Raw genomic sequence first — 23,054 nt, forward strand, 5'->3', positions numbered from 1 at the left:
AGCTCATGGTGTAGGGGGTAACATGGTGGCATGGATAGAAGATTGGCTGGCTTACACTAAGCAGAGAGTAGGCATGAATGGGTCATTTTCAGGTTGGCAAGATGCAATAAATTTTTTTTATATTCGTTCATGGGATGTGGGCGTCGCTGGCTAGGCTAGCATTTATTGTCCATCTCTAATTGACCTTGTTCAGACGGCATTTAAGAGTCAACCATGAATGGTGTGCCACAGGGATCAATGTTGGGACCTTAACTGCTTATGATTTATATAAATGACTTGGATGTATGGATTGAAGAGATGGTTGTCAAATTTCCTGATGACACAAAGATAGGGAGGAAAGTAAGTTGTGAAGAGGACATAAGGAGGCTACAAAGAGATATAGATAGGTTAAGTGAGTGGGCAAAGATTTGGCAGATGGAGTTTAATGTAAGAAAATATGAAATTGTCCATTTTGGAAGGAAGAATAAAAGAAAAATATATTATCTAAATGGTGAGAGATTGCCGAGCTCTGAGATGCAGAAGGATCTAGGTGTCCTCGTGCATGAATCACAAAAGGCTAGTATGAAGGCACAGCAAATAATTAGGAGAGCTAACAGAATGTTATCATGTATTGCAAGGGGAATTGACTGGAAAAGTAGGGAGGTTATGCTTCAGTTGCGCAGGGCATTGGTGAGACCACATCTGGAGTACTGTGCACAGTTTTGGTCACCTGAATTAAGGAAGGATGTAAATGCGTTGGAAGCAGTTCAGAGAAGGTTTACCAGACTAATACCTGGAATGGGTGGGTTGTCTTATGAGGAAAGGTTGGACAGACTAGATTTGTATCTGCTGGGGTTTAGAAGAGTGAAAGGCGACTTGATTGAAACATAAAAGATCCTGAGGGACTTTGATAGGATGGATGTGGGGAGGATGTTTCCTCTTGCGGGAGAATCTAGAACTAGGGGGTCACTGTTTAAAAATAAGAGGTCGCCCATTGAAAACAGAGATGAGATGAAATTTTTTCGCTCAGAGGGTCGTGAGTCTTTGAAACTCTCTTCCTGAAAAGGTGGTGGAAGCAGAGTCTTTGAATATTTTTCAGGCAGAGGTGGATATATTCTTGGTAAGTGAGGGGGTGATAAGTTATCAGCAGTAGCTGATTTCAGGTTACTATCAGACCAGCCATGATCTTATTAAATGGCGGAACAGGCTTGAGGGGCTGAATGGCCTGCTCCTGCTCCTTGTTTGCATGTCCCCTAATTGTAACTACACGGTAGGACAGAGTATAAAAGGAGAGATAATGGGAGCTTGTCAGAAAGGTACAGCAATAATCATGGAGGTTTTAATCTATATATAGACTGGAAAAATGAGATGGGCAAAGGTAGCATAGCTGAGGAGTTCATGAATGTTTTCGGGATAGTTTCTTAGAACAGCACATTCTGGAACAACCAGCGAGCAGGCTATACAAGATCTGGTGTGGAGCAACAAGATAGGATTAATTGATAACCTCATAGCAAAGGCACCCCTAAATAGTAGCTATCATAATATGCTTGAATTTTACACTCATTTTGAGGGAGAAACGAGTGCATCCAAGGCTAGTATTTTAAACTTAAACAAGTGCAATTTTGAGGGCATGAAAGCAGAGCTAGCTAAAGTGAACTTGAAAATGAGGTTAAGGGATAGGTCGATAGAGGTTCAGTGACAGACATTCAAAGGGATATTTCAGAATACACAGAATATGTACATTCCAATGAGAAAGAAAAATTCCAAGGAGAGGACCCATCATCCGTGGTTAACTAAAAAAAGTTAAAGACAGTATCAAATTAAAGAAAAAGCATTTAATTACGCAAAGATGGGTGGCAGGTCAGAAGATTGGAAAGAGTATAAAGAACAGCAGAGAATGACAAAGATTAATAAGGAGGAAAAAATTAGAGTATGAGAGAAAGCTAGCGAGTAATATAAAGGTGGATGGTAAAAGTTTCTATAGATATTTAAATAAGAAATGCATTAACAAAGTGAGCATTGGTCCTATAGAAAGTGAGTCTGGGGAAATCGATAATGGAAAGTAGGGAGATAGCAGATGAATTAAACAGGTATTTTGCATCAGTCTTCACTATAGAAGTAACATTCTGGAAATCTCAATCAGGAAATGGAATGGAAGGAGGAACTCGGGGAAAATTACAATCACCAGGGAAGTGGTGCTGATCAAATTGTTGGGGCTTCGGGCTGACAAATCTCCAGGTCCTGATGGACTTCACCCTAAGGTTTTGAAATAAGTGGCTAGTGAGATAGTTGATGCATTAGTTTTAATTTTCCAAAATTCCCTAGATTCAGGGAAGGTTCCATTAGATTAGAAAATAGCAAATGTAACTCCTTTATTCAAAAAGGGAGGGAGACAGAAAGGAAACCACAGACAGTTAGCCTAACATCTGTCATAAGGAAACTGTTAGAAGCTATTATTAAAGACGTTTTAGCAGGACACTTGGAAAAATTCAAGGCAATCGGCAGGGTCAACATGGTTTTGTTAAAGGGGAATCATGTTTAACCAATTCACATTGTCCGAAAATTTAGCAACCATTCCTTCGGTTCCTTCGTCCAAATCATTTTATAAATTGTAAAAAGCTGAGGCCCCTGCACTGATCCCTGCAGCACACCACTTGTCACAATCTGCCATCCAGAAAAAGACCCATTTATGCCAACTTCCTGCTTTCTGTCAGTTAGCCAATCTTCTATCTATGTCAGCATACTATCCCCTACACCGTGAGCTTTTATTTTCCGCAATAGCCTTTGATGTGGTTTCTGGAAGTCCAAGTATAGTACATCCACCGGTTCCCCTTTATCCACAGCACATGTGGCTCCTTCAAAGAACTCCAATAAATTGGTTAAACATGATTTCCCTTTAACAAAACCATGTTGACTCTGCTGATTGCCTTGAATTTTTCCAACTGTCCTGCTAAAACGTCTTTAATAATGGCTTCTAATAGTTTCCCTATGTCAGATGTAAACTAACTGCCTGTAGTTTCCTGTTTTCTCGTCTCCCTCCCTTTTTGAATAAAGGAGTTACACTTGCTATTTTCCAATCTAATGGAACCTTCCCCGAATCTAGGGAGGAAAGTAATTGCTGAAAAGACAGACATGTTGAAGCTTTTCGTCTTGCACTCATCAGAACACTCACAAGAATACCATTATATGGGGGCAAAGCAACAATTTTATATTGTACGTGAAGACAGTGCTGATTGGTTGGCAAATGGCATTGCCATGGAGAATGTACCACTGATAGTGACTTACAGTGAACTGCAAAGCACTGTTTAAAATTTAAACTAGGCAGCTTGACCCTGATTGGTCAAGGCAGTGACCGGAGGGATGAGTCAGCATGAGGACTCGAAACGTCAACTCTTTTCTTCTCCGCCGATGCTGCCAGACCTGCTGAGTTTTTCCAGGTAATTCTGTTTTTGTAATGGCTGTCACTTATTTTGTTTAGCTGATAAATTGTGAAAAGGACATAAGGAGGCCACAAAGGGACATAGGCTAAGTGAGTGGGCAAAGATCTGGCAAATGATGTATAATATGGGTTAATATGAAAATGTTCATTTTGGCAGGAAGAATAAAAAAGAAGCTTATTATCTAAATGGTGGGATGGTGAGAGATTGCAGAGCTCTGGGATTCAGAGCGATCTGGCTGTCCTAGTGTATGAATCACAAACAGTTAGTATGCAGGTACAGCAAGTAATCAAGAAAGCTAATAGAATGTTATAATTTATTGTGAGGGGAATTGATTACAAAAGTAGCAAGGTTATTCTTCATTTGTACAGGGCACTGTGTCAGGAAAATATAATAATTCCCATAATATTGTGATTTATTGTGAAAGTGGGTTAATAGGGGTTTGGACTGTTTGTGCACGCATGCCTGGTGCGTGCGCGATTTAAATGAATAGGAGACAGCTGGCCCGGAGGCTTTGAGTTATCAAAAGGGACATTTGATTTGAAATGCTAAAAACGTAAACAAGGCTGAAGTTTTAGAATGTGAGGTGTGAGGAATATTTGCATTTTTAGATAAATTAGGTTAGTTTGAATTTCAAAGAGATGGTAAGATGTTATACCTCGCCATAAGAAGCTAAGCCACTGTGTTTATTTTTCCCAAAGGTTACTGATAAAATTAGTAGTATGAAAAATTTATGAGAAAAGTTGCAGAAACATCTAGGAACAATGGAATTTACATTAAAAGGGAGAACATGTATGAAGGAAATGAGGCTATGTGTAAGGGAGAAAGCATTCTAAGATCTAAGACAAGTGTGAAAAGCCTCCAGCCTCTGTGCATCAAGTCGCTGTCTACAGAAACCAAAACCAAGAAAACTCACTTTGAATATCACTGTCCAGGTTATTATCTGCTTTGCCCGAGTCTTTTTAAGTCTATTTTGTTTTCACCGTTGCCTTAACGGGGGAGTAACTGGGAGCCAGATTAATTAGGGGATTTAGGAGTTATTATAGTAGTAATTTGTAGACTTATGTATATGCTTAAAATCTTTTCTTTTATTAATAAATATTTAACTTAGTTTTGTAAAAAAACCTTTAAGGTGGACTTATAACTACTAAATTCAAGGCACTCATTGCAAAATAAAATACAAATTGCAAAACAGTTGTGGCAGATGTTTCAAGATTCCATCTGAGATTTGAGCAGCTCGGGATTTACTCTCCGCCATGCCATAACAACTGGTAAAACCACATCTGGAGTATTGTGTACAGTACTGGTCTCTTTATTTAAGGAAAGATGCAAATGTATTAGAAGTAGTTCAGAGAAGGTTTACTAGACTAATACCAGGAATGGGCTGGTTGTCTTATGAGGAAAGGTCAGACAGGTTAGGGTTGTATTCACTGGAATTTAGAGTAAGAGGCGACTTGACTGAAACCTTTAAGATCCTGAGGGGTCTTGACAGGGTGGATGTGGAGGGGTTAATTCCTTTTGTGGGAGAATCTAGAATTCGGGCTCATGGTTTAAAAATAAAGGATCACTCATTTAAGATAGAGATGAGGAGAAGTCTTTTTTCTGAGGGTAGTGAGTCTTTGGAACTCTTCGTTAAAAGGCGGTGGAAGCAGAGTCCTTGAATATTTTTAAGGCAGAGATAGATAGGTAGATCCTTGGTTAACAAGGGGGTGAAAGGTTATCGAGGCTAGGCAGGAATGTGGGGTGGAGATTACAATTAGTTCAGCCATGATCTTACTGAATGGCAGAGCAGGCTCGAGGGGCCGAGTGGCCTACTCCTAATTCGTGTGTTCATATGTAACATATTATCAATATCCCCAACATTTTGCCTGCAGCACCTACAGTTTCTCTTTTAATCCCAAACAAAATAAGCAGAAAAGGTTAGGGAGATTTGTTAGAGGCATCCTCAAAATTGTGAAGGGTTTTGATGCAGTAAAAAGAGAAACTGGCAGGAATGTCAGTAAGAGTAACCCAGAGGACAGATTTAAAGTTAATGGCAAAAGAACCAGAGGGAAGATGAAGGGATTTTTTTCTTATTCTGCAGCATGTTATGATAATATGTGGTATCATAATATTCCACAAGTTTTTTCATGCACTGACCAGGGTGTTTTTTTGGTTTTTCTTATTACAGATGTCACTTGTTGCTTCATTACTCAGAGTAGTGAGAATGCGAACGAGATGAACAACATAGATGTATTTAAGGGGATGCTAGGTAAGTACATGATGGAGAATGGAATAGGTTATGTTGATGGAGTTTGATGAAGTAGGATGGAAGGAGGCTGATGTAAAGCATAAATGATGGCATTTCATTTTATGTAACAATGTCAATCACTCCAGTATGTGGTCTTAGCATCTCACCTTAACAAGAACTGATTCACACTGCCCAAATAGTCTACGATGGAAAGGGCCCAGGATGCAGCAATTAATTCCCACCCCCTCCACCTCCCCGCCCCACCCCTAACACAAACTGGATACATGCATTTCCTCAATTTTCCTGAAGGTGGACCAAGTTAATACATGAGGCAAAGTTTGATCCAAAACCTATACAGTAAGCAAACAAATAACTATGATCAGATTCACTTAGTTCACTCAATGCAACTTATCTCTGCCATAAAAACAATGCAAATAACATCCAACCCCACTTTTTCTCAGGGGGAATGCTTCTAACAAATCTCCCTAAGCTTTTCTGCTCGTTTTGTTCGGGATTAAAAGAGAAACTGTAGGTGCTGCAGGCAAAATGTTGGGGATACTGGTAATATATTACATATGAACACACGAATTAGGAGTAGGCCACTTGAGCCTGCTCTGCCATTCAATAACATCATGGCTGAACCGATCATAACCTCAACCCCACATTCCTGCCTAACCCAATAACCTTTCACCCCCTTGTTAACCAAGGATCCATCTATCTATCTACCCCTGCCTTCAAAGTATTCAATGGCTCTGCTTCCACATCGAAAAGAGTTTCCTCTGCATCCTGCTTTTCTAGAGCCTCTGACTAAGCTGCTGCTTTAGTAGCAAAAGCTCGACTGATTTTTAGTGCTCTAACATTTGCTGACTTATTACAGATGAAGATTAAAAACCATCTAATGTAGTAAGTGTGAGATATTTATCATCCATATTGTAGGCACTGAATTGCTTCTCGATTATGTGGGAGAATGGTCAAAAAATTCTGGAATTGCATCACGACTATTAAAGAATTTATGTAGCAGTCCTCAAAATGAAAGGATAAATACATTCTCCTGTTGCCCCCTCTTATTTGCTCAGAAAGGGAGTGGAATTAACTGTAATAAATTGATTCCCAGCTCTAATGTATATTCCCCAGTCAACAAACTGATTTTAGTCCATGTATTTCTATTTCAAACCAATAGATGGCAGTATTGCAGTTCTAGACAATGGCTTGTTTCTAGAAAAAGAAAATATGAAAATACAAGTTCCAAAGAAGTCATATTGGACTCCAAATGTTTCTCTCTCCACAGCCGAGGCGTAGAATATAAGAGCAGGGAGGTTATGCTGGAACACTGGTTAGGCCACAGCTAGACTATTGCATCGGTTCTGGAATCCACATTATAGGAAGGATGTGATTGCACTAGAGAGAGTGCAGAGGAGATTTACCGGGATGTTGCCTGGCTGGAGAGTTTTATTTATGAGGAGAGATTGGATAGACTGGGGTTATCTTCCGGGAGCAGAAGAGATTGAGGGGGAACATGATTGAGGTGTATAAAATTATAAGGGGCACAGAGAGGGTAGACAGGAAGGAACTTTCCCCCTTGTTGGAGGGATCAATAACCGGGGGCATAGATTTAAGGTAAGGGGCAGGAGGTTTCGAGGGGATGTGAGGGAGAATTTTTTCAACCAGAGGGTAGTGGGAATCAGGAACTCACTGTCTGAAAGGGTGGTAAAGGCAGAAATCCTGATAACATTTAAGAAGTATTTGGATGTGCACCTATGATGTCATGGCATACAAGGTTACGGGCCTAGTGCTGGAAAATGGGATTAGAATAGTTAGGTGTTTGTTTGACCGGCGCAGACTCGATGGGCCTTTTTCTGTGCTGGAGACCTCTATGACATGGAAGGGGATAAATCTGTGATCCTTATGGGGTCAAAACTATATATGATAACATTTAGTCAACGTTTAGCAAGAAGGGCCTTATTCAAGACATCTTAAAATGCTCAGAATGCCAGTCACGACCACCAATAAGTGAAGAAAGAGAATATATAATTAGCACTGTTGCTAGTCCAATTGTCTAATTTGTAAATATGCAGTTGCTTCATCGAGAAAATTGTAATGCAAACCTTCAATTCTATGTTTACCTTTTTGATCAGCATGAACTATTAGAGGTCCTGGAAAGTTTCTGTAAGCTTCATAACCCAGAAAGGTCATTAATGTTAGAGTAAGTCCTCTTCCTAAATTTATAGCACCTCCCAAAACCTAGATATGGAAAAGAAAATGTTATAGTTACACAGCAGGAAATCCCAAAGTCATAATAAACAGCAAATACAGTATCATCGTAAAATGTCATTTCTTATTGTCAGGAAGATATAATAATGTCCATAGTGTTATTGGGATTTATTGTAAAATAGAGTCTGTGTGTGTGTGTGTGTCTTAATTGAATTAGAGGCAGCTAGTCTGGATGCTTTGACGCAAGAAGCAAAGTTACGTTTGAACTGTTAATTAGGTAAACATGGGGAAGTTGTAGGATGTGAAGTGTAAAGGGAGAAAGTTGTATTTTTAAATAAACCAAGCCAGATTGTTTTCAAAGGAGGAGAGAAATGTGTCACCGAGCCAGGTGAAGTTAAGAAACAGTGTATTTATTTTTCCCAAAGATTACTGGTAAAACTTAGTGCTATGAGAGATTTTTATTATCAGAGAGATAAAATCCAAAGACATAGTGAAACAATGGGAATTTGCATTCAAAGGGGAAAATATGTATAAAGGAGCAAAGGCTGTAAGGGTAGGCATTTATAAGATCTAACAAGTGTGACATGCCTTCAGCCTGCGTGTACCAAACTGCTGCCTCCAGGGACTGAAGTTAAGAGAACTCACTTTGCATTCAACTTCAGGGAATCATAACTTTGCCTGGGTGGGTCTTTTAAAATCTGTGTGTTTTACTGTTGCCTTAACAAAGGTGTAACTGGGAATCAGATTAACTAAAGGATTTAAAAATTATTGTAGCAGTAATTTGTACACATATTAATGTGCTTACAATCTTTTCTTTTATTAATAAATGTTTAAGTTAGTTTTATAAAAAATCTCTTAAGACTCGGTGGTCTTATTACTACTGAATTCAAAGCCCGCATCTCAAAACATACAAATTGAAAGTTAGTTCTGACAGTTGTTTCAAGTTTCCCTCTGGGGTTTGAACAGCTCAGCATTTACCATCTGCTGTGTCACAACACTAGATTGATATCTCTTTAAGACATCTGGTCAAGAGAACTTGCTGCCAGGCCACTGCTGTTGCATATTCAATTGGTTGGCTATTGTATCAATCAGATGATTGCCATAGAAGGATCCGAGATAATTCTATCTCTCTAGGGAAAACGTTTAGTATTTCCTTATAATGGTACTGCCAAAGATGAAAAACGTGCCAGCCATTGCATGAGTAAGTCCAACAACCCAGAACATCAGTTGCTTAGAATAAGCACTGAATTGATTTGGCAATCATTTTGATTATAAACATTAATTGACATGGTACTTCCTTCTCCTCCCATATGGCTTTGTTTCATTTGTTACATTGAACCCGTGCTATACCTTGTCTTCTATTTCCATGGGTAATAAACCATTAAAGCAGGAATTAAATCACAGAGGCACTTAGAGGCAAGTGATTTATCACTTTTTGCATTAGGAAGGGTAACAAACAGCAATGACGCATAGTCTTTTCTTGCACCAATGACAATTCACATGATAGTAAAATTAATTTTTCAAAGATTTCTTATAACCTTCAAATTTATTACTTTCTACAGCAATATTTTATAAAAAACTTTAAACATTATCAATAGGTAAAAGGTCAATATCCATTTACTTGTATGTGGTGGTAATGACATCCAGCTTTACCGCACCACCACCATCACCACAGCTAATCTGTTCTAAGCTTCTCTAACTTGCATGTCATCTCCTGGCATTTAAATCTCCCCTTCATCTTTTTGACTGCTCCTTCTCTGCTAACACCGTCAGTGCTCAGCATCCATGTTATCCAACGGGAAATTTCTTAAGTCATGCTGAGTTGGAATATGCTACAAATGCACCTTATTTTTCCTACTGGAGATTTCCTAATTACACTCTGACCGCCTGCAGGACATGGTTTGAAATTCAAACATGCAAATTCTTGCAGACACCTTTCCCTCCATTTGTCAGAGTGGGACAAAGCGAGGGCAGTCCCAACACATGACAGGTTAGGCTCATGATATGGAAGGGGCAGAAATCCAATCGGTGAGATTCAGGATTGAAGTTTGGGGGCAGGGGACCCAGCAACGACACATTGAAGGACTCTGAAGAAAGGGAGGCTGGAGATAAGAAAGGACAGACGTAACAAGGATGGGACATATCTGGGGTTGCCAGCCTTCCAGAATTGTCCAGGAGTCAGTCGGAATTGAAGATTAATCTTTTGGACAATGATGTGAGCTACACAGAAAAGTCTCAGAGGCATTTAAAATAATTAAGCATTTTTCTGTTTATTAGTTTATTTTATAACAATTTTAGTTTATAACAATATTGGTGAAGAGGAGAAAAGCCTGGATGACTGGACAGTTAGACATGGGAATTCATGTGATAAAAGCTGCAGGAATATAAACAATTAGACTTGGCAACCGAGACTCATCACCACCAACAGACCAAAGGTTAAACTGGAGCCTGCAATGTAAATTTTCACAACAGCAACAGACAGGGAACTGGACACAAGGCAGCCGGCACTGCGCCTGCGCACTCTGACTTCCAGCGGGACAGGAGACGGTAAAAGCCCCAATTCGACTCCCATATAACACATCGGGCCCGCCACCCACCTGCGCTCTCACTCCGGACCCAAAACCGCAGGGCCTCACTCGGCAGCTCCAACTCCGCCTGATCATGGCAGCTTTTAACACGAACCGAGTGAAAGCAGCTCTGCCTACAGCCGCCATGCTCACCGCACCCGCTCTGCAGCTCCACCACTCACCCGCAGAGGGCGCAATCAGCACAGCCTCTGCCGACGCCTAGCGGCCAATGTAATAACAGCCCGTCCCGATTCAATCCAGGATCACACCGAGAGCGCCCACTCCCGATTCAATCCAGGATCACACCGAGAGCGCCCAGTCCCGATTCAATCCAGGATCACACCGAGAGCGCGCAGTCCCGATTCAATCCAGGATCATACCGAGAGCGCCCCGTCCCGATTCAGTCCAGGAGCACACCGAGAGCGCGCAGTCCCGATTCAATCCAGGATCACACCGAGAGCGCGCAGTCCCGATTCAATCCAGGATCACACCGAGAGCGCGCAGTCCCGATTCAATCCAGGATCACACCGAGAGCGCGCAGTCCCGATTCAATCCAGGATCACACCGAGAGCGCGCAGTCCCGATTCAATCCAGGATCACACCGAGAGCGCCAAGTCCCGATTCAATCCAGGATCATACTGAGAACTCCCAGTCCCGATTCAATCCAGGATCACACCGAGAGCGCCCAGTCCCGATTCAATCCAGGATCACACCGAGAGCGCGCAGTCCCGATTCAATCCAGGATCACACCGAGAGCGCGCAGTCCCGATTCAATCCAGGATCACACCGAGAGCACGCAGTCCCGATTCAATCCAGGATCACACCGAGAGCGCGCAGTCCCGATTCAATCCAGGATCACACCGAGAGCGCCCAGCCCATTTCAATCCAGGATCACACTGAGCGCGCCCAGCTTGATTCAATCCAGGATCACACTGAGATCACTCAGTCCCGATTTAACCCAGGATCACACTGAGTAAACCCAGTCCTGATTCAATCCAGGATCACACTGAGAGCGCCCAGCCCAATTCAACCCAGGATCACACTGACAGCGCCCAGCCCGATTTAATCCAGGATCACACTGAGTATACCCAGTCCCGATTCAATCAGGGATCACACAGAGCACCCAGTCCTGATTTAATGGCATTAATTAATGATCTCTTAGTGAAGGTGCCCCAAGGTAGCAGCGACCATAATATGATTGAATTTTACATTCAGTTTGAGAGAGAGAGGAGTGGACACCAGGTCATGTTTTTAAACTTAAGTAAGGGCAATTATGAGGGCATGAAAGCAAATTACATTAAGAGATTGGTCAATAGAAATGCAGTGGCAAATATTTAAGGGGATATTTCAGAATACACAGAATGGATACATTCCAACGAGCAAGAAAAAGTCCATGGGACAGACACACCAATCATGGTTAACTAGAAAGGTTAAAGATAGTATCAAACTTATAGAAAAAGTATATAATTGTGCAAAGAAAGATGGAAGGTCAGAAGATTGGTCAGAATATAAGGAACAGCAAAGAATGACTAAAAGATTAATATGGGGGGGAAATTAGAGTACAAGAGAAAGCTAGACAGAAATATAAAAGAACAGATAGTAAGAGTTTCTATAAATATTTAAAAAAAACAAGTTAATAAAATGAGTCAAAAACAAAAATAGCTGGAAAAACTCATCATAAAATGATAGATTGAAATAAATTTTAAAATAGGTGGGAAAAGAAAAATATTTTTTAAAAATGATAAATTATTGGAAAAAGGGGGATCGGAAAGGGAGTTGGGATGGAGGAGAGAGTTAATCATCTGAAGTTGTTGAACTCAATGTTAAGTCTGGAAGGCTGTAGAATGCCTAGTCGGAAGATGAGGTGCTGTTCCTCCAGTTTGCGTTGAGCTTCACTGGAACATTGCAGCAGGCCAAGGACAGAAGTGTGGGCTTGAGGGCAGGGTGGTGTGTTGAAATGGCAAGCGACAGGGAGGTCTGGGTCATGCTTACGGACAGACCGAAAGTGTTCCGCAAAGCGGTCACCCAGTCTGCATTTGGTCTTTCCAATGTAGAGGAGACCACATTGGGAGCAGCGAATGCAGTAGACTAAATTGAGGGAAGTGCAAGTGAAGTGCTGCTTCACTTGAAAGGAGTGTTTGGGCCCTTGGACGGTAAGGAGGGGGAAGTAAAGGGGCAGGTGTTACACCTTCTGCGGTTGCATGGGAAGGTGCCGTGGGAGGGGTTTGAGGTGTAGGAGGTGATGGAGGAGTGGACCAGGGTGTCTCAGAGGGAATGATCCCTGCGGAATGCCGCCAGGGGGTGAAGGGAAGACGTGTTTGGTGGTGGCATCATGTTGGTGGAAATGGCGGAGGATGATCCTTTGTATGCGGAGGCTGGTGGGGTGATAAGTGAGAACGAGGGGGACCCTATCATGGTTCTGGGAGGGAGAGGAAGGAGTGAGGGTGGCTGCACGGTAGATAGACCGGACACAGTTGAGGGCCCTGTCAACCACCGTGGGTGAAAAACCTCGATTAAGAAAGAATTTATTTCGATCTATCGTTTTATCTCCACCTTTTCGCCCATTTCAATCCCTTCCCCCCACCCCACCCCTACTAGGGCCATCTGTCACTAGCTTATCCTGCTTTCTACCCTTAATGTCACCATTAGCACATTTCTTAGATAATATTACCACCATCAATACCCCTATGTCCTTTTGTCTATGACATCTTTGGCAATCTCTTCTTTGCCTCCACCTATCACTGGCCCTCTATCCAGCTCTACCTGTCCCAGCCCCCTCAACCAGCTTATATTTCACCACATTTCTATATTTCTTTAGTTCTGATGAAGAGTCGTGTGGATTCGAAATGTTAACTGTGTTCCTCTCTGCAGAAGCTGTCAGATCTGCTAAGTTTTTCCAGCTATTTTTGTTTTTGTTTCAGATTTCCAGCATCTCAGTATTTTGCTTTTATCTTAATAAAGTGAGTGTTGATCCTATAGAAAGTGAGTCTGGAGAATTGATATTGTAAAACAAGGAGGTGGCAGATGAACTGAACAGGTATTTTGCATCAGTCTTCACTATAAAGGATACATATAATGTCCCAGGAAATGGAATGGAGGGAGGAACTCAGGAAAATTACAATCACCAGAAAAACGGTACTGAGTAAATTGTTGGAGATGCAGGCTGACAAGTGCCTAGGTCCTGATGGACTTCATTCTAGAGTCTTAAAAGGAATGGGTGGTGATATAATTGATGAATTGGTTTTAATTTTCCAAAACTCCCTAGGTTTGAGGAAGATCCCATTAGATTTGAAGATAGCTAATTTAACTCCACTATTCAAAAAGGAATAGAGGCGGAAAGCAGGAAACTACAGGCCAGTTAGCTTAACATCTGTCATAGGGAAATGTTAGAAGCTATTATTAGATAAGTTATAGCAGGGCACTTGGATAAGTTCAAGGTAATCAGGTAGAGTCAACATGGTTTTGAGAAAGGAAATTAATGTTTAACCAACTTACTGGAGTTCTTTGAGGAAGTAACATGCTGTGGATAAAGGGGAACTGGTTGATGTACTGTACTTAGATTTCCAGAAGACATTTGATAAAATGCCACATCAAAGGTTATTGCAGAAAATAAAAGCTCATGGTGTAGGGGGTAACATATTGGCATGGATAGAAGATTGGCTAGCTAACAGGAATCGGAGAGTAGGCATAAATGGGTCTTTTTCAGGTTGGCAAGATGTAATGAGTGGTGTAGCACAGGGATCAGTGCTGGGACCTCAACTGTTTACAATTTATATAAATGACTTGGATGAAGGGATGAATGGGATGGTTCTCAAATTTGCTGATGACACAAACATAGGTAGAAAAGTAATTTGTGAAGAGGACATAAGGAGGATGCAAAAAGATATAGATGGGTTAAATGTGTGGGGAAAAACCTGGCAAATGTAGTATAATGTGGGAAAATGTGAATTATCCATTTTGGCAGGAAGAATAAAAGAGAGGCATATTATCTAAATGGTGAGATTTCAGAGCTCTGAGATGCAGAAGGATCTGGGTGTCTTAGTGCATAAATCACAATAGGCTGGTATGCAGATACAGCAGAAAAGCTGTGACCTGATTGGTTGGTAGGAAATCTGCATCAAATTTGAAAAAAAACACTGCAAAGCTAATTAATAAATTAATTAACTAAGTCGAAATGGCTGGACAGGTGATGTGCTGTAGCTGTATGATGTGGGAGCTGGCAGATCCCATTGCAAGCTGCAGTGACCACATCTGCAGCAAGTATTGGTTGCTGGAGGAATTTCGGCTCAGAATGGATGAGCTGGAGTCCAAGCTCCGGATGCTGTGGCACATCCGGGAGGGGGAGAGTTACCTGGACACTTTGTTTCAGGAGGCGGTCACACCCAGTAGATTAAGAGATTAAGTACCTCACATTTGCTCAGTGGTCAGGGTCAGCAAGGTGTGACTGCAAGTGAGGCAGGTAGAGGGATCCTGTGTTCAGGAACAGAGGAGCCTCAGCTCTTGATGTTGTCCAACAGGTACGAGGTACTTGCTCCCTGTGTGGATGAGGAAGAGGGCTGTAGGGAAGAAGAGCCAGCTGACCACGGCACCGTGGCACAGGAGGCCATTCAAGAGGGGGGAGCAAAAAGACAAGTGGTAGTTGCAGGGGATTCTATAATTAGGGGAATTGATAACATCCTTTGTAAGCAGGATCAAGAGTCCCGCATGGTATGTTGCCTGCCTGGTGCCAGGGTGAGGGACATCTCTGACCGGCTTGAAAGGATATTGGAGAGGGAGGGAGAGGATCCAGCTGTTGTGGTCCACGTCGGGACAAATAACGTAGGTAAAACTAGGAAAGAGGACCTGTTTGGGGATTATCAGGAACTAGGAATTAAATTAAAGAACAGGTCCTCAAGGGTTATAATCTCCAGATTACTACCCGAGCCAGGTGCAAATTGGCATAGGGACGCGAGAATAAGGGAAGCAAACACGTGGCTAAAGGAGTGGTGCGGGAAAGAGGGTTTCCATTTCATGGGGCACTGGCATCACTATTGGAACAGGAGGGATCTGTACCGTTGGGACAGTCTCCACCTGAACCGATCTGGGACCAATGTTCTAGCGAAAATGGTAAATAGGGTGGTCAACAGGACTTTAAACTAGAAAGTGCGGGGGAAGGGAAGGATAAAACTCCAAGAAGTATGACTAATGGGAAACAAAGCAGCAGGTTAGCGTGTGGGGGGATGGATTCAACTTCATGGAAAATTATGAAAAACCTGAAAAGAAAGGGGAGCCCGGGTGAGGCTATTAAAGTCTCCAGAACACAAAATAGGACAGAGTATTTGGAAAGGGCTAGGAATCTAACTCCAAGCACATCAAATAAAGGGACGACAAGAGAAAGGGGATGGGAAATACAGGATTTAAGGTGTTGTATCTGAATGCACGCAGTATATGAAATAAAGTAAATGAGCTAGTGGCGCAGATTGAAATTGGCAGGTATGATGTGGTGGGCATCACGGAGACATGGCTGCAAGGGGATCAGGACTGGGAGCTAAATATCCAAGGATATACATCCTATTGAAAAGATAGGTAGGTTGGCAGAGGGGGTGGGGTTGCTTTGTTCATAAGAAATGAAATTAAATCGATAGCAAGAAATGACGTAGGGTAAAATGATGTAGAGTTGAGGAACCGCAAAGGTAAAAAAACCATAATGGGAGTTATGTACAGACCTCCGAACAGTAGTCAGGATGTGGGGCACGAGATACACCAGGAGATAGAAAAGGCGTGTAAGAAAGACAAGGTTACAGTGATCATGGGGGATTTCAATATACAGGTAGACTGGGAAAATCAGGTTGGTAGTGGATCCCAAGAAAAGGAATTTGTGGAATGTCTACGAGATAGCTTTTTGGAGCAGCTTTTGGTGGAGCCCACTAGGGAACAGGCAATTCTAGATTTAGTGATGTGTAATGAGGCAGATTTGATAAGGGAGCTTAAGGTGAAGGAACCCTTAGGAGGAAGTGACCATAATATGATAGAATTTACCCTGCAATTTGAGAGGAAAAAGCTGGAATCGGATGCAACAGTATTACAGTTGAATAAAGGCAACTACAGAGGCATGAGGGAGGAGCTGGCCAGAATTGATGGGGAGATGAGCCTAGCAGGAAAGACAGTGGAACAGCAATAGCAGGAGTTTCTGGGAGGAATTTGGGAGACACAGCAAAAATTCATCGCTAGGAAGAAGAAGCATACTAAAGGGAGGACAAGGCAACCATGGCTGACAAGGGAAGTCAGGGACAGCATAAAAGCTAAAGAGAAAGTATACAATGCGGCGAAGAGCAATGGGAAACCAGGGGATTGGGAAGCCTACAAAGACCAACAGAAGACAACTAAAAAAGAAATAAGGAGGGAGAAGATTAGATATGAGGGTAAACTAGCCAGTAATATAAAAGAAGATTGCAAGAGTTTTTTTAGATATATAAAGGGTAAGAGAAAGGCAAAAGTGGACATTGAGCCACTGGAAAATGATGCTGGAGAAGTAGTAGTGGAGAACAAAGGAATGGTGGAGGAACTGAATAGGTACTTTGCGTCAGTCTTCACAATTTTCCTTCTTCACAAAGACTTAAGTAACATCCCCAAAGTTCAAGAGAGTCAGGGGGCAGAGGTGAGTATGGTGGCCATTACCAAGAGAAGGTGGTAGGAAAACTGAAAGGTCTGAAGGTGGATAAATCAGCTGGGCCAGATGGATTACACCCCAGAGTTCTGAAGGAGATAGCTGAAGAGATAGTGGAGGGGTTAGTGGTGATATTTCAGGAATCACTGGAGTCAGGGAGGGTCTCAGAGGACTGGAAAATTGTTAATGTAACCCCCCTGTTCAAGAAGGGAGTGAGGGAAAAGACGGGAAATTACAGGCCGATTAGCCTGATGTCGGTCGTTGGTAAGATTTTAGAGTCCATTATTAAGGATGAGATTTCAGAATACTTGGAAGTGCATGGTAAAATAGGGCAAAGTCAGCATGTCTTCATCAACGGGATGTCATGCCTGACAAATCTGTTAGAATTCTTTGAGGACGTAACGAGTAGGTTAGACAAAGGGGAGCCAATGGATGTTATCTACTTGGACTTCCAGAAGGCCTTTGACAAGGTGCCGCACAGGAGGCTGCTCAGTAAGACAAGAGCCCATGGTGTTAGAGGCAAGGTATTAGCATGGATAGAAGATTGGCTGTCTGGCAGGAGGCAGAGAATGGGGATAAGGGGGTCCTTCTCAGAATGGCAGACTAGTGGAGTTCCACAGGGGTCAGTGTTGGGACCACAACTTTTCACTTTATACATTAATGATCTAGATGAAGGAACTGAGGGCATCCTGGCTAAGTTTGCAGATGATACAAAGCTAGGTGGAGGGGCAGGTAGTATTGAGGAGGTGGGGAGGCTGCAGAAGGATTTGGGCAGGTTAGGACAATGGGCAAAGAAGTGGCATACAACGTGGGGAAGTGTGAGGTCATGCACTTTGGTGGGAAAAATAGAGGCATAGACTATTTTCTAAATGGGGAGAGAATTCAGAAATTTGGAGTGCAAAGGGACTTGGGAGTCCTAGTCCAGGATTCTCTTAAGGTTAACTTGCAGGTTGAGTCGGTAATAAGGAAGGCAAATGCAATGTTGGCATTTATTTCGAGAGGACTAGAATATAAAAGCAGGAATGTGCTGCTGAGGCTTTATAAGGCTCTCGTCAGACCACATTTAGAATATTGTGAGCAATCTTGGGCCCCTTATCTCAGGAAGGATGTTCTGGTCCTGGAGAGGGTCCAGAGGAGGTTCATGAGAACGATCCCAGGAATGAAAGGCTTAACATGTGAGGAACATTTGAGGACGCTGGGTCTATTCTCGATGGATGAGGGGAGATCTGATTGAAACTTACAGAATACTGAAAGGCCTGGATAGAGTGGACGTGGGGAAGATGTTTCCATTAGCAGGAGAGACTAGGACCTGAGGGCACAGCCTCAGAGTAAAGGGAAGACCTTTTAGAACAGAGATGAGGAGAAACTTCTTTAGCCAGAGAGTGGTGAATCTGTGGAATTCATTGCCACAGAAGGCTGTGGAGGCCAGGTCATTGAGTGTATTTAAGACTGAGATAGATAGGTTCTTGATTGGTAAGGGGATCAAAGGTTACGGGGAGAAGGCAGGAGAATGGGGTTGAGAAACTTATCAGCCATGATTGAATGGTGGACCAGACTCAATGGGCCGAATGGACTAGTTTCTGCTCCTTTGTCTTATGGTCTTAATTAGGAAAGCTAATAGAATGTTATTATTTATTGCAATACAAAAGTAGGGAGGTTATGCTTCAGTTATACAGAGCAGTAGTGAGATCACATCTGGAGTACTGTATACAGTTTTGGTCACCTTATTTAAGGAAAGATAGAAACAGTTCAGAGAAGGTTTACCAGGCTAATACCTGGAATGGGCGGGTTGTCTTATGACGAAAGATTAGACAGGCTAGGTTTGTATTCACTGGAGCTTAGAAGAGTAAGAGGTGACTTGATTGAAACATATAAGATTCTGAAGGGTCTTGACAGGGTGGATTTAGAGAGGATGTTTCCTCTTGTGGAAGAATCTAGAACTAGGGGTCACTGTTTAAAAATAAGGGGTCACCCATTTAAAACGGGGATGAGGTGAAATTTTTTCTCTCAGAGGGTTGTGAGTCTTTGGAACTCTCTTCCTTAAAATGTGGTGGAAGCAGAGTCTTGAATATTTTTTACAACAGAGGTGGATAGATTCTTAGTAAACAAGGATTGATCAGTTATTGGGGGAAGGAGGGATGCAGATTTGAGGTTATTATTAGGTCAGCTATGGTCTTACTGAATGGCAGAGCAGGTTTGAGTGGCTGAAGGCCTACTCCTGCTCCTTGTTCATATGTAATGCAGGATCAGACGGAGAGCACCCACTCCTGATTCAATCCAGGATCAGGCCAAGAGCACCAACTCCTGATTCAATCTGGGATCAGGCCGAGAGCACCCACTCCTGATTTAATTCAGGAGAGACCGACAGTCTTGATTTAATCCAGGGTCAGACTGAGAGCACCCAGTCTTGATTTAACCCAGGGTCAGACTGAGAGCAGCCAGTCCTGATTGAATCCAAAATCAGGCTGAGAGCACCCAGTCCTAATTTAACCCAAGGTCAGACTAACAGCACCGAGTCCCAATTTTATACAGGATCAGACCAAGAGCACCCACTATGGATTTGACCCAGGGTCAGACTGGGAGTACACAGTCCTGATTTAATCCTGGATCAGACTGAGTGCACCCACCATTCACTGAGTCAACTCACAGATGCCAAAGGTTAATTAAACTTTCATTAACCACCAGGCACCAGTCTGAGAGCATGCAACACAGATTGAAATAACCCACAGATACCCAGGGCAGATCTCATGAATTCCCAGATGCCGGGGTAAATAGTTAGTCAACTTCCAGTGCAGACTAACTTAATCTTCAGACACCAGAGATTAGTCTCAAAGCACTCAGTGCCAAATGATATCACCCTCAAGACACCCCAAGAATGAGAAAGAACACCCAATGGTAATTGACTTAGCCAACAGACACCCTGGGATTCATTGTAGATCATCCAGTGTCAACTCTCTTAGCTCAGCACTCAGGTTATTAAATGCAGACTTCCATAATCCATTGACATCATTGACCACTTTGAAATTGGCCAGGGATGTTTTATAACCAGTGGATATTCATTAATTAATTGAGGGTGTGTCTTCTTTATCTTACTCACTTCTGATGGTCATTATGATAGCATCTATTGTTAACAAAACCTGTTCTACTTATAATGTCTGGTGTCAAGAAACATTTTGATAAAAAATTCCTTTTTGCAAGTAAAGGCCAGTAGGTATCACTTATGAGCTGGCTAAACACTAACAACACGAGCCTTCCTGTTCCTAATATATAAAAATGTTCTGGGTTCCACAAGTCATGCTGAAGCTATACATCACCATGGATAGATTACGAAAAAAGCACTTTGTACAATTCTATACCACCTTGTACAACATAAGAGGCCAAAGGCCTAGAGGCAATGCAGACAACAATCAATCTGATCACTGGTGTTGAAATATGAACTAAAGGCAATAATTAGATAAATTAGGACACAATAGCAATGAAAAAACACACCCCAGAAAAGACTGTATAAAACTCTGCAAGATAATTAATGAAAAAATAAACTCAGAACAATTCCACTAATGAGATGTATAAACCAACTGTCAATTTATATCAGTTCATGTTTGAAAGAAAAGCTGCTCATGATTTTTATATCTATTCTCTTGAGTTTTAAGAGGTTGTTTCCTGAAACCCCAGTGCTGGGGTCTCAACTTTTTACAATTTATATAAATGACTTGAATGAAGAGACTGAAGGAACATTTGCTGAGAACATTTGCTGACAGCACAAAGATAGGTAGGAAAGTAAATTGTGAAGGGAACATAAGGAGGCTACAAAGGGACATAGGTAGGTTAAGTGAGTGGGCAAAGATCTGGCAAATGGATTATAATATGGGCAAATGTGAAATTATCCATTTTGGCAGGAAGAATAAAAAAGCTTATTATCTAAATGGTGAGAGATTGCAGACACCTGAGGTTCAGAGGGATCTGAGTGTCCCAGTACATGAATCACAAAAGATTAGTATGCAGGTACAACAGGTAATTAGGAAAGCTAATAGAATGTTATCCTTTATTGTGAGGGGAATTGATTACAAAAGTAGGGAGGTTATACTTCAGTTATACAGGGCATTGGTGAGACCACATCTGGAGTATTGTGTACAGTTCTGGTCTCCTTATTTAAGGAAAGATGTAATTGCGTTAGAAGCAGTTCAGAGAAGGTTTACTAGACTAATACCAGGAATGGGCGAGTTGTCTCATGAGGAAAGGCTGGACGGGTTAAGCTGGTATGCACTGGAGTTTAGAAGAGTAAGAGATGACTTGATTGAAACCTTTAAGATCCTGAGGGTTCTTGACAGGGTGGATGTGGAGAGAATGTTTCCTCTTGTGGGATAATCTAGCACCAGGGGTCACTGTTTAAAAATAAGGGTTTGCTCATTTAAGACAGGTGAGGATTTTTTTCTCTCAAAGGGTCATGAGTCTTTGGAACTCTCTTCCTCAAAAGGCAGTGGAAGCGGAGTCTTTGATTATATTTTAAGGCAGAGGTGGATAGATTCTTGATTAACAAGGGGGTAAAAGGTTATTGGAGGTAGGTGGGGATGTGGAGTTGAGGTTACAATCAGATCAGCCATGATTTTATTGAATGATGGAGCAGGCTCGAAAGGCCAAGTGGCCTATTCCTACTCCTAATTTGTATGTTCGTGTGATTTATAAAACAGTGAGGTTGACATGTCTGGACACAGGTGACTATTATTTAATTTTAACTTTTTTTTGTTTTATCCTTTTGCCTTTATTAGTCATGCCCCTCTAAAAAGGGGGCCCATTTTTTTGTTTGGTGAGACTAGACCAATCCACTGGTGTCCCCTACAGTTCATTAAGCAAATGCATACCAAATACCCAACCCTAACAGTGATATGGTTGCTGTTGAGTTTATATCGTTGAATTAATTGCATTTAATGATTAAGGTTGACATAAAATATAGAATCACTATTGAACTACCTGCACTGTCACAAAATCGCCACCTGCCGCAGTGCAAGTACAGATTCTTCAATTCTCATCATTTTCAAATTCAATATAAATTGGGAAAAGTTTACATCCTTACATGGATTCTGGCAGATTATAGATTGCATGGCACTTGCAGATATGTTATTATACAGTATACATAGCTCAACCCATTTTGGACAACATTACCTACCAACTCAAAAACAAAAACTGAATTACCTGGAAAAACTCAGCCGGTCATCATGAGGACTCGAAACGTCAACTCTTTTCTTCTCCGCCGATGCTGCCAGACCGGCTGAGTTTTTCCAGGTAATTCAGTTTTTGTTTTTGTTTTGGATTTCCAGCATCCGCAGTTTTTTTGTTTTTATTACCTACCAACTTTTTTTTTCTGGTCGGGAGGCTGAGGTCAAAGGTTGGCCCTTGGACTTAGGCAAGCTTCGGGGAATCTTTGAAAATTGGCTGGTGTTCAGGTGGGTAGTCTCCTAAAGATTTCCTTTAGTTTGACTGGGGTAATAGAATGAGGTATAATAATGGTAATAGCATGTCACTCTAAAAATGAGCATGTCTCGTTTTAATACCTTTTCAATCAATTAGCATCACTCTTCAAATAAACACCGCCCAATTTCTTGCGTTTAACAGCTTTCTATTTTTCTCCACCCACAACCATAAACCAGTTGAGCCAAATTTCAATTAGATTGTTATAAAAAAATTGAAGTGGTTGGGTTCTGGATGTGAAGAACGGCCTTTTGAAAGAGACACCACCTCAAAGTGTCGGGAGTGAGGAGGAAAAATTCGCTTTGAATTATTAATCTGGAAATTTCAGTATTTTTACGTGTGCATTGTAGGATTTTTAATCTCAGCTCCTAAACTATATTTCTGAAATTTGTTTTTAAAGGAGTGTTTCTCTGGGTGAGGCAGCAAACCAGTTCATACACACAGTGAAATCTGCGTCCCGACCCTGGGCTGCTTCCAGACGCTGGTTCTGTGTGTTTGTGTGTGTGTGTCCGTAGAGG

General features: G+C 41.8%; 1 protein-coding gene across 5 annotated transcripts in view; it reads right to left on the reverse strand.

The window, feature by feature from the left end:
• Positions 1-11,170, reverse strand: part of rmdn1 (regulator of microtubule dynamics 1) — a 46,356-nt gene extending 35,186 nt beyond the window's left edge. For 2 of the 5 annotated variants that reach the window (XM_041188996.1, XM_041188997.1), the window contains exons 1-2: positions 10,455-10,597; positions 7,770-7,887 (exon numbers count right to left, since the gene is read on the reverse strand). In XM_041188996.1, the coding sequence (XP_041044930.1) occupies positions 7,770-7,887; positions 10,455-10,571 (235 nt within the window). In that variant the 5' untranslated portion in view covers positions 10,572-10,597. The other 3 variants (XM_041188998.1, XM_041188999.1, XM_041189000.1) reach the window with 3 other exon arrangements.
• Between the last annotated feature and the right edge of the window lie 11,884 nt (positions 11,171-23,054).

This window comes from Carcharodon carcharias, chromosome 6 (genome assembly GCF_017639515.1).
Source record: "Carcharodon carcharias isolate sCarCar2 chromosome 6, sCarCar2.pri, whole genome shotgun sequence".
In the NCBI taxonomy this organism is placed as follows: Eukaryota; Metazoa; Chordata; class Chondrichthyes; order Lamniformes; family Lamnidae; genus Carcharodon; species Carcharodon carcharias.